The sequence below is a fragment of the Notamacropus eugenii genome, chromosome 7 (genome assembly GCF_028372415.1).
Source record: "Notamacropus eugenii isolate mMacEug1 chromosome 7, mMacEug1.pri_v2, whole genome shotgun sequence".
Classification (NCBI taxonomy): domain Eukaryota; kingdom Metazoa; phylum Chordata; class Mammalia; order Diprotodontia; family Macropodidae; genus Notamacropus; species Notamacropus eugenii.
In genome coordinates this window covers 27,914,882-27,928,055 of record NC_092878.1, presented here as the reverse complement: position 1 = coordinate 27,928,055, position 13,174 = coordinate 27,914,882, and the positions used below count along the sequence as shown (strand labels likewise).

General features: G+C 33.5%; 1 protein-coding gene across 20 annotated transcripts in view; it reads right to left on the bottom strand.

Moving 5' to 3' along the window:
- MGA (MAX dimerization protein MGA) overlaps nt 1-13,174 on the bottom strand; it is a 236,355-nt gene that overhangs the window by 48,138 nt on the left and 175,043 nt on the right. For all 20 annotated transcript variants that reach the window (XR_011970197.1, XR_011970201.1, XR_011970200.1 and 17 more), the window contains 2 exons: nt 6,917-7,143; nt 5,453-5,614 (listed from right to left, as the gene is read on the bottom strand). Coding sequence is in view for 15 of the 20 variants with exons in the window: in XM_072623199.1 (XP_072479300.1) it covers nt 5,453-5,614; nt 6,917-7,143 (389 nt within the window). In the remaining 5 variants the exon portion in view is untranslated. The remainder of the gene's footprint in view (nt 1-5,452; nt 5,615-6,916; nt 7,144-13,174) is intronic.

Genomic DNA, 13,174 nt, shown 5'->3' with positions numbered 1-13,174 from the left:
ATACTAGTAACAAAATTGTATGACTGTTGCAAATGATGGAAAAAAGATTTTGAAAAAAATATACCTATTTCTGTTAAAAAAACAGCAAAAATATAGGAATGGAATATTTCTCAAAACAATAAAAATAAAATATAAAAAACCAAGAATTACCATTACGCCTAACAGAGATAACAAGATTCCTTTCCAATAAAATAAGTGAAACAAGGCTGTTCCATTGTCACCACTTCTATGTTGACACAGTATTAGAAATGCTGGTAATAGTAATAAGACAAGAAAAAGAAATTGAGGGAATAACCATAGCTAGTTCTTCCTCATCCTAGTCTACTGGTAAATTTACTCCTTCATTCCTATCAATTCCTCTCCCTATTACGGATACTCTTCTCATACTACCATTAGAATAAGCAGTCTGTTCATGAAAGCACATGCAATTTATACACATGACCAAATCCCAACAAGGTTACCTAGTTAAGTTTTCTAAAGACACCAAACTAGAAACAGAAAGCACTAAGAGGCAAGCACACTAAAAGAAGCAAAAAGGTCAGAATGTAACAATAAGAGGAAAAAAATAACCAAAAAAAGTATAAAAACCCAATAAATTACAAGTTAATACAGAGCAGAGGGGCTCACAGACTAAAATATAAATGGGAAATATTTAACAAAATAAATACAAATACAACAGAATGTAATGTTAATACATGGTTTTTCTTAGTCAATATGCTAATTCCAGGGACCCTTGCATACAGTTTGACGGTCCTGTTTCCATTTGAGTTTGACATCATTGATACAGAGGGTCACAAAAGGTAAAATGGATGATGTTAATTATAACTACTAATTATAATTAAAGTTTTTTTCCACAAATATATTGGATACAGTAAAAATTAGAGTAGAAACAATTAAAAATATAAGAAAGTGATTAAAAAATTTAAGATTAGGTCATTTCCCAATTGATAAATGGTCAAAAGATATGAACAGTTTTCTGATGAAATCAACGTGATCGATAATCATATTAGCATGTTCTACATAAGTAGTAATTGGAGAAATGCAAATTAAAGCAACTCCTTTTTCAATACTAACAAAGATGACAAAATTAGTAAATACCAACTATTGTAGGGTCTGTAGGAATAGGTACACTAGCACAACATGAAATGGTCTAAGCCATTCAATAAAGTAATTTGAGACTATGCTCAAGAAATTACCAGAGTACATCCATTGGCCTACTTTTATCACTACAAGGCCAAAGTCTCAAAGAAAAGAAAGGAAAAAGGAAAATGATCTACATACTAAAAAATATTTCTAGCAGGTCCTTTCACGTAAGATGAAAATTGGAAACTCAGGAGCTGTTCTTCTTGGTGGGCAATGGTTAAATAAACTGTGGTCTATGAATGTAATAAAAAATTATTGTGCCAGAAGAAATGATGAAATTTATAATTTCTGAGGAAAACTCTTATCAATGGATGCAGAGTAAAGTGAGCAGAACTAGAAGGAAAATTTATATGATGATAACATTATACAGAAAAATGATACTGACTTTAGAATTCTGCTCAACAAATTGATAAACCATGAGCTCAAAAGAATGAAGATGAAACACACCAGTTTCCTCATCGCAGAGAGATGATAAAGAAGCAAAAAGAGATATATAATATCAGATACAGATAATGTGAAAGCAATGTAATAAGGAATTTATTTTTTGCTGAGTTTTTGGTTTCTGACATTTTGTTGGGGTTTTTTTTGTTTGTTTGCTCCATGAATGGGGTGGTGTAGCGGAAGGCAAGCACTGATTTTTTTAAAAAGCTTATTACTTGGGGGGGTAAAATATGCCACAAATTCCAGACCTTAAGAAAAATTAGATAAAACCAAATGAAATTTAGAGTCATTTAGGGAAGGCAAAAACATCTCAAATTCTCTTATGTATATGACTTCTACAGTACAAAACACAATAATCAATGTTTATAAGGATGATCCTGAGTCATAAAGGTTGAATTCTGTCCAATATTTTCCATTTTAAAATACAAGAAAATATATACTACATTTTTAAAAAGATTCCTACTGAATTTCTTTAAAGAGTTGGTACTTAAAGTATCAGTTATGTGAAAAACTAATTTATGATCATTTTACCTGACATTAGATACATGAAGCGTTACCATATCTGCTTGATATGCCTAGAAAACACAAAAGTTTTTAGTTTTCAAACATTTTATAATGCCACTAGTAGAGAAAATGGATCTTAGTTATTTTATGTAGAACAGAATTTCCTACTGAGAACATACAGCAGTATATGAAAAACTATGTAATTTATATAAGCTCTTTTGTGCTGTATTTCAAAGGACTATAGCAGAATTAACATTTACATGTCACTCTGAAAGTAAGATGCACTGTAGAAATGTTAATTATTACTTCAATGGGGAAAAAAAGTAAAGAGGGAATAGGATAGTTAAAGGAAAAGAATAAGCAGAAATGGATGCATATTTATGAAAATACAAATTGCCTAGGTTAACAGAAGAGGAAATAGAATACTTAAATAATTCTATCTTAGAGAAAGAAATTGAACAATCCATGAATGAAAGTCCCTAAAAAAAAATTACTAGGACTACATGGATTTACAACTGAATTCTACCAAGAATTTAAAGAAAAATTAATTCCAATACTATATAAATTATTTGAAAAATAGGTAAAGAAGGAATCCTATCAAATTTCTCCTACTGAACAAATATGGTTTTGATACCTAAAACTGAGAAGGCAGAAACAGACAAGGAAAACTATACACAATTGCCTGAATGAGTATCAATGAAAAAAAAATTTAAATAAAATTTAATAATTTAAATAAAAAGGCTAGTATCAAGGAGACTACAGCAACATACTAAATGGTCACACACTATGACCACGTGGGATTTATACCAGGAATGCAGGGCTGGTTTAACATTAGGAAAACTATAAATATAGTTGACTATAATCAGTAACAAAAACAACAAAAATCATATGAATATATAAAGAGATGCAGAAAAATCTTTTGACAAAATAAATTACCCATTCCTATTAAAAACAAAAAACTACAGATCAACAGGGATCCCTTTCTTAAAATAAGTTGTATCTATCTAGAACTAAGAGCAAGTATAATCTGTATATTGGATATAAATTAGAAGCCTTCCTACTAAGATTAGGAGTGAAGAAAGGATGTTCATTACCACCATTATTGTTCAATACTAGAAATGTACTACAAATGTTAGCTATAATAATAAGACATGAAAAGGAAACAGAAGGGATAAGGACAGGCAACAAGGAAACAAAATCATCACTCTTTACAGATGATATAAAGGTATACTTAGAGAACCCTAGAGAAACAACTAAAAAACTAGTTGTACCAACAACTTTAGAAAAGTAGGATACAAAATAAAGCCACATAAACTATGAACATTTCTATGTATTCCCAAGAAAATCCAGCAGAAAGAGATAGAAAGAACAATACCATTTAAAATAACTGCAGACAGTATAAAATACTTGGGAGTCTACCTGCTTAGGTATATGCAAGGACTATACAAACAAAATTTCAAAACTCTTTTCACAAAAAATATAGACCAAACTAACAGAAGAAATATTAGACCAAACTAACAGAAGAAATATTAATTGTTTAGAGGCAGACAAAGCCAATATAATCAAAAGGACAATTCTATCTAAATTAATTTAGTGCTTACCTAAATTAACTTAGTGGTATACCAACCTACCAAAGAATTATTTTCTAGAGCTAGGAAAAATATGAACAAAATTCATCTAAAAGAACAACAGGTCAAGAAAATCAAGGGGAAATCAATGAGAAAAAAAAGCAGAAGGTGGTTTAGCAGTACCAGATTTCAAACTATATTTTAATAAGTGGTAATCATGAAAACAATCTGGTGACTGGCTAAGAAAAACAGTGGTGGATAAATGGAATATATTAGGTAGACAACATCCCACATAAATGATGACAGCAATTTAATTTCTGATAAATGCAAAGATTCACTTTTTCTGGGTAAGGATTCATTATTCAGAAAAAAATAGCTGTGAGAACTAGAAAGTACTCTGACAGAAATTAAGCTTAGATCAACGAAGGTCACACCATGTACCAAGATAATTTCAAAATGGGTACATGATTTAGACATCAAGGGCAATTTTCACAAGAAGATTAAGAGAGCATGGAAGAAATTACCTGACAGATCTAGAGATAAGGGAAGATCTTATGACCATACAAGACACAAAGAGGGTGATGGGAGGTAAAATGGATAATTTTGATTACGTGAAATTTGAAAGGTTTTACACAAAGGAAACCAATACAGTCAAAATCAGAAGAAAAGCAGAAAACTGGCAGAAAAAATTCATAGAAAATTTCTCTGATAAAGGTCTCATTTCTCAAATATATAGGGAATTGAGTCTAATTTATAAAAATAGGAGTCATTCCTTAAGTGATAAATGGTTAAAGGACATGAAAAGGCAGTTTTCAGGAAAAGAAATCAAAGCTATCAAGAGTCATAAGAAAAAATGCTCTAAATCACAACTGATTAGAGAAATGCTAATTAAAACAACTGAGGTACTAATTCACACCTATCAGACTATAATGTGTGAGAAAAAGAAAATGAAACATGCTGGAGAGGATATGGAAAAACAGACACTAACGCACTGCTGGTAGTACTGTGAACTGGTTCAACTATTCTAGAGAACAATTTGGAACTAGGTGCAAAGGACTCTAAAATTATCTATGCCCTTTGACTCAGCAAGGGCATAGGTCTGTAGAGTCCTAGAAATCAAAGAAAAAGGATCAATGACCCAAAATTATCAAAGGAAAAGGACCTATATATACAAAAATATTTATAGCAGCCCTTTTCATGGCAGTAAAGATCTGATAATTAAGAGGATGCATATCAGGTGAGGAATGGCTAAATAAGTTATGGTACATGACTGTGATAGAATACTATTGTGCTATAGGAAACAACAAGGGTGATTATTTCAGAACAACCCAAGAACTTAATCTGAGCTGATATAAAAGTGAGCAGAACCAGGAGAACATTCTTCACAGTAACAGAAATCTTGTAATGATGATCAACTGTGAAAGATGAAGATACTCTAATTAAGACAAAGATCCACCAACAATTCCAAAGGACCCCTGATGAAAAATGCTATCCACCTCCAGAGAGAGAACTGATGACCTCTGAGTGATGACTGAAACTTATTTTTCCTCTCTTTATTCTTCTTGGCTTGTGGGGTTTTTTTTTTGGCTGTTTGTGTGTTTGTTTTTTTGGAGGGAGGGTCAACATGACTAATATGGAAATGTTTTGCGTAACTTCACATGTAAAATGAGTATTATATTGTTTGCCTTCTCAATAGGTTAGGAGGCCTCCAAGGGAGAAGAAAAAATTTCAAAATCAAAACAAAAAAAATGAACATTAAAATTTTTTTATAAAAAAAGGAATGCGCAGTATCTCACCTTTGTATTATAGTTCTTAGTACTAGATTGGAATGAGTTTTGTTGCCTCAATGGTGATGGTTGCTCCCCTTCTTCTAGTTTCCGTTCATATACTCGAACTCTAGCACAAGTCATCATGCTCTCAAAGTACAAGTACACAGGATCTTTGTCTTCTTCTCGAATCTGTAAGTTACATAAAAGAGAACTCCATCATATATACTGTGACACTACAATCAAAGTACTTTGCAAACTCCAGATCACAAGTTAAAAATGACAGAGAAAAAAAAAGCTTCAGAATTTAAAATATGAATGTCTGCTCTCAGTACCGAATGCTTCAGAGTGACTTATGACTAAAACTACAAATGATTAACATTAAAACTTTAAGATGTAAAACTTCAGAACAGTTAATGTCAGAGGATAATAATCATAACACCATCATCTTATGTTTATAAAGTTTTCTAATTTTTTAAGAGCAACTTTTGTATTTTTGTTAAAATTTGACTCCCACAATAATTCTGTAAGATAGATATAGTAAGCAAATACAATTTACTGTGCTAGCAAGAAGAAAAATGGAGACATTAATCCAGGCTTCCTAATTCCAAAGTCAATTTTCTTTTCACTAAACTACAAATAATAAATACTCTTTCATAATATCTTTACCACTATACTATTTTCACTATACTTGCCTCTTGAGCAAGTACCATGTCAGAGGGGAAGATTTTTCCTTAGGGTAAATAATTTGTTCTTAGCCAAGAAAATAAAACTTAGTAGTCTGAAATTTGTTGTCACAACTTATTAATACAATTCAGGTACTATCAGATATCTGATTACAATGTTCCCCATTATTTTCTAATCTAGAACTTAATGCTTCTAACTATAAAATGCCTTTCATAACGGCATGTGACTTAACAGAAAAATTTTCTTGGTACCAATACAGATGTCACATTATAGGATGGGCAATTAATATAGGGTTTGAGGGGGTGAGGATAGAAGGAGTATGGTGCAAGGCTCCTTTTTGCTGTTTTGCACCAAAATCTATATCAAACATCTACCTTATGGCTTTGCACATAATAGGGGCACAACAAATGAACTGTGGAATGAATGAATGAACCTCACTAATGAAAAACAAAAGGTATATGCTACTCAAAAAAGTCTGAAACAGACTTCTGAAAATACTACAAACTAAGACATGATTAAAAAAATTAAATAGATGAGTATTATTTACAAGGTTGTCAAAAAGAGGTCGTAACTTTTAACTTAAGCAGTTCTATTTGCAGAAAGTGAATAGTCACAATATATCACATCTCTGTACTTTTGCTGACCTTTGAATATCATAAATCCAATTTAAGTGAAAAGACAACATATCAAATATGATAAACTAAAAATAATTTACAGAGAATTAATAACAAATCTGATTAAAATGCACTATTTTTATATATGAAAGGGAAAAAGATCCTATCTTTAAAAATGAAGCCCCAGGCTTACCACAGGGTTGGGTTTGGGAGTATACACACGCACTGGTTTAACTCCATTGGTAAGTTTGTTCTTGTTGCTGGTAGGCAAAATCTCTGGGTGAGGCAGAACTGTTGGTTTCACTGGCTCAACAACAGAAGGTGTTGGAATATAAACTGGCTCTGGATCTACCTCTCCTTCTACTTTCACCCATAATGGATAATGACGAATGGGCTGTTCTGGTTCTGTATCACAGAGAGCTAAGAAATAAAAAAGAGAGAGAATAACCATGGTTTAACAAGTTCAGGTCTAAACAACATCCCTGAAAGCACTGAAAGGATAATGAAGAATAAAACATCCATAGAAAAATGGATAGGTTTATGATTCAAACTCTCATGAATCTCATGAAACTTTGGAAAAATAAACTGTCCCCAATAAAAGTCTCTTCAATTACTCCCTTGTCATACTTTTTCATTCACTAAAGGTCACAAGGCAAAATAGTCCTAGTTCATGGAGGGGTGTGCGTAAGCGCGCGTGTGTATATGCGTGTGCATGTCTGTAGTAACTATAAGAAAAATTTCATTAGCATGAAATAATAAATGTGGAGAAAATCTTTTCAGTATTAGATTAACAAACTTCTTTCAAAGATAGGTATTCTGTAAACATGTCACCCAAACTAACAAAAAAACAAAAAAAAAGGAGAGAGCTTATAGCCCTACATAGTCTACTTCGCATCACACAGTAAACAGCTAATACATACAGGCTGATTGAAGATTTAAGAATAAACAGATGAATAACAAGCAATAATATCTGTTCTTCTGATCTCCCACCAATGCCTAACTCAAATCCGTCTAACTCAAACTTTTTCTTCCCTGTGTAATTTAGTTCAAGGTATTCTTTCTCACCTCTGAATTCCTGCAGCATATATTGTCAGTGCTACACTGGCACATTCTTTACTACTTTATAGTGTTACTTTGTAAAACCTTCCCAATGGGACAAAGTTTCTACATAGCCAAGATTAAGTTTAATTCTTTCAAACAGCTGTCTAGTAAGTACTTACTTCTATGTGCAACACTGTGCTAAGTGAAAATATCAAAAGCGTACAAGTTATTTACTATGTAATTTACTCATGAAAAGTACAGAAAACAATGAACATTTAAGTGCTAAATTATGTAAGACTATTTAACTGTGTGGCTAGTACTGGAGTTCAGAGAGAGAGAGAGAGAGAGAGAGAGAAAATCAGTACTGGCAGGAAAAGCTGCAAAAGGATTCCTAGAAATGGGATTTGAGTCAGTTCTGAAAGAATATATAGTATTTGGATAGGCATAAGTATTGGTATTCAAGAAGAGGCAAACAATGAATGAAAGCACAGAAAGAATGAACACAGCATATTCCACGACAGTGTTACGTCGAACCAAGCTAAAGGGGAAGAGTGAAAAATGGGAAGTGGTAAATATGAATTAAAAAGTCTCAAAAAATCAAGTTTAGAGCGAACAGAGTAAGTAAGCATAAGCAGTATTGAGGATTAGGGGTTCCTTTAAAGATTAGTTTGGCAGGTAAAAAATGAATGAAAAGTAAGAGATATGATTAAGCATGACCAATCAGGAACATACCGTAACAATCCAAGTATGATATGATAAAGATCTGGACTAAGCTAATGGAAGTAACAATGCAAAAGACAAGGATATCATACATATTGCACAGAAAGATTAAGACAGCCTTGAGAAAGGATAATAAAGGCGAAAAGTGATTCAAACATGAATTCAAAATTTTAAATCAGACTATGTTCAATAGTTCAGAGAGTATCAGAGACATCTTAAACCACCTAGTCCAAGCCTTTTCATTTTACAGACAAGGAAACTGAGGCCCCAAATACTGTCTTTTGATAGAGGTGATAGAAACTGATAAGGAGTAGATTAAAACTCTGATTAATGAAAGAACCAATCCTAACTCCAGAACACTGGCTATGAAGTAGGCTTCTCACTTCTGGGGAGACAGTTAACAGACTAAAGATACAGAATAAGACATATTTTCAGATATAACCAATGTGTGAGTTTGTTTACTTGAGCATATTTGCAACAAAGGAAGGCTTTTTTTTTTTGGAGGTGGGAGAGTTGTAGCAATAGTGATTCCAAAAAAAGAGGAGGATGAATAAAACATTTTAAAAATACAAAGAAGATAGAATAAAGTTCGGATGGGAAAACAAACAAGGTGGTATTACTATAGTGGTACATTTCATACATGCAGTAAAAAAAATAAATCTATACATAACAGATTCAGATTCATATACAGTTCTCATTTTCTGTTCTTTGCATGTGGATGTGTTCCTGTTTATTAATGTCTGTCAAGTTCACAATTTTAAAAAAGATGCTCAGTTTAGGATATATAGAAAAATATTAAGTGGAAATGTCCAGTAAACCACTGAAAATAGATAAATGTAGATTTAGAAATTTTCATAAGTGGCTGTTAACATATACTACTCTCTTAACCATGTAACCTAACCCTTTCTCCTACCCTTCAAAGCAATAAGGAAAGTTGTCTTCTCATATCACTTCTTTGGAGTCAACCTTGCTCTCTGTAATTTTAAAACATTCACTTTTTATTACATTGTAGTTGTTCCTTCCATTTACATTGTTACAATGACTATGTACATTGTTTTCTTGGCTACTCCACTTTGCATCAGTTTATATTAAGATTCCCCCTACTTCTCTGTATTCATCACAGTAACTGTGCCTGATATTCCATCACATTCATTATCACCACTTACTTAGTCATTCCTCAATGTACAGGGAATTCATTTCCAGTTCCTTTGCTGCCATAAAAAAATGCTGCCATGGTGTATATGGGGCTTTTCTTTTTGATCAATGACCTACCTTCTTGCAGTATGTAGCTAGTAGTGGAATCTCCAGGTCAAAGGCTATGTACATCACAGCCACCTTACTCTCATAATTCCAAATTGCTTACTAAATGGTTGAACTACTTTGAAGCTCCATCAACAATGCACTGGTATGCCTGTCTTTCCACATCACACAACTAGGCACTGGGCTTGGAATCAGGGAAGTGCATCTTCCTGAACTCAAATGTAGCTTCACACACCTACTAGCTGTGTAACCCTGGACAAATAACTTAACCCTGTCTGCCTTAGTTTCACATCTGTAAAATGATCTGGAGAAGGAAATGGTGAACAACTACAATGTTTCTGCCACAAAAACCCCAAATAGGGTCACGAAGAGCTGGACACAACTGAAATGACTGAACAGCAACGTTCGACATTCTGTCAGATACTGACTATTCTAGTATTTTATTATCTCTGCCAAATTCTTAGGTGTGAGGTGAAATATTAGGGTGGCTGTGATTCGCATTTTTCTTGTTATTAGTACATTTGGAACATCTTTCATTTCACACAGTTGATTAAAGTATGTAACTCTCTTTAAGAATTTCTTTTTTATCTTTTGACAAATTATCCACTAGAGAATGGCTTATAGTCTCCTATTTTTTGCTAAGTTATTTATGTATCTTAAGACACCAAACCCTTATCTAAGAAATCTGATGAAAATATTTGTTCTCCCAATTATTTCCCTTCTGATCTTGAATGAGATGTACTTGTTTATACATTAGTCTTCCAATTCCATACAATCAAAATGATCGATTTTCTCTTTTGAAAGTATTTCTATACTTTGAATAAGAAAACAACTTCTAATCACAGCTATGAAAAGGTATCTCTTTCCTTCACTTTTGCATTTACTATTCAGGATCACATATCCTTTTTTAACTTACTGTTGAATAAAGCATGAAATGCTAGTCTAAGCCTAAAGTATGATAAAATGTATAGAAGTTTTCCCAAAAATTCTTACCAAAAAGAGAATTTTTTCCTCTGTCATTATATGTTTTCTAGCTTATTAAACAATGGGTTGAATTCCAGTATTTCTCAATGTCTCGTCTGCTTATATATTTTTTAAACAATACCGAATGGTTTTGATAACTAGAGTTTGATAATGTTGAACTGAAAGTATTATTCCCCTTTCATCTCTCCCTTTTTTCATTTTCTCTCATATTTTAGATACTCTGTTCCTACAAATAATTTTTTAATTCTATAAAATATTCCTCTGAAAAATCTAAATAGAATAGCATTAAAACTGCAAATGAACTTTGATTATATCATTTTTATAATACTGGCGACAGTCTAGCTCAGGATTAAAGGAATAAGACAATAGTTGGGTGGGATTTTGTTAATCATGGACAAACTGAATTCAGATGGGTTATTAACATTGAGGGGTTCAGCTTTTAGGAGTCTAACTCAGGGTGTTAAGGCAGGCCAGGCAAGGAGATAGGGGCAGGATGGGGTAGGGGATGTTACAGAGGTTTCTGCACTTATAAAACACTATCCCCCTACATGCAGGCCAGGGCAGGAGACAGGTGAGTACAGGAAAGAATGTTGTCTGTCTCATGCCGTTAGAGAGGAAAGCATCTCTGCAAGTGAGAAGAGACCAGCACACTATGGAATGGCATCCCTCTGTCTGTTTATATATTTTTAAAACAATACCAAATAGTTTTGATAACTGCAGCTTGATAATGTAGTTAAGCATTTAATAAATATTTACTGAGTGATTACTGACTTGAATGGGGGTCTTTTTGATCCCTTGTTAACAGGCAAAAGCCAGGTGTTTTGAGTGAGGGCTAACTAACTGAATTCTCTGCTACAAATTCATAAAGATAATGCAGCTGTGAGGAAAGTATTTTGCACACCTGAAAGTGCTACATAAATGTGTAACACTGTAATTAAATTCAATTTAAGAACCATTTATTAGTTATCCCTATTGCTTTATATAAGGCATTGTTATGCTAGGCAGAGGAATTTAAAAACAAAAAGGAAAAACAGATCTTGCACTCAAGGAATCTACAATATCATTTATTATTAAACTTTCTAAAACATTATGTTGGCTGTCATTCCAAAATCTTTAAAGACTCCTCTGTATGGATCCAACTCCTTACTTTCTTTTCTCCTGTGATTTTGTCCCCCTTTTTATTCCTAGTGCTTAGCACACCACCTGGCACACAATGAACACATAATAAAGGCTTGCTGACGAATTTTTTTTCACCCTCCACAATCCTACCCTTAATTTGCCTTTCTAGACCTTTATCCAAGACTCTTGGCCCTGCCTCCAACCTGTTGACCCACCATTATGAACTGTCCAACAACTATCAATGAGACAGTCAAAAGTCCTTGGGCTAACAGTGTTCAACAGACTACCAACTGCTTTCCGGCCAGTCCCCACAACCACTATCCATAGGAGCAATTTTTGGCTTCCTTCAAGTTTCAGCTAAAATCCTACCTTCTACAGGAAGCCTTTTCTAGTTTCTGTTCATTTTAGTGCCTTTGTTCTGTTGATTATTTCCTACTTAACCCATACACAGGCTCGTTTGTACATAGCTGTTGATATGTTGTCTTCCTCCTCCATTGAAATATGAGTTCCTTGAAGAAAGGAATTGTTTTTGCCATTTTTTTTATATCCGCAATACTTAACACAGTGCCTGAAATGTATTATAGCTTTAATAAATGCCATCAAATGCCAATCAACTACCACCAAAAAGGCTGGAAATTCAGCCTAGTTGAAGTAGTGAGGCATGCTAAGGAAGAGACATGAGGTGGTATGTGCCAAGGCAGATCACATCATTGCCACTAACTTCCCTCACACCCTTATGGAGACAACCCAGACCCAAATGAACCAAAGAGCCCAAGGAATAGCTCACCACCTCATTCTCCAACCAACAGACCTGATTCCAACACAGCCCCAAAAGCTATGATCCAGGAAAGCACCCTTTTTAGAGATTCAATCTGACAACTGCTACTACAGGTGCTACAGCCCCTTCAGCAGTCAGAGCTACTGAAGACCCCAAAAAGAAAGTTTTCTCCATCGAAGTCCTCAGCAGCATCAAGTGATTCAACCTCAGAAATAGTTATTTCAACATCAGAAATGTTTTACCAATGGAAATAGCCTTAAAATATATTATTGTCTGCTTTGCTACTTACATTTAAAGAAACAATCTTGAGGCCATTTCATCCAACTTGGTACTGAAATCTCTTATACCTTACTCAGTAATATGTAAGCTCCTTGAGGAACAAAAACCGTCTTGCTTTCCTATTTGTACCTCTAGCACTTAACACACTGCTTTGAACAAAGTTAAGTGTTTAATAAACTTTTTTATTCATAGGCAGGCTGAATTACTTGAGTATGTGGTAGATATTGGAAAAGAAACATACTAAACAAGTAAAAATCTATACTTCTAAAA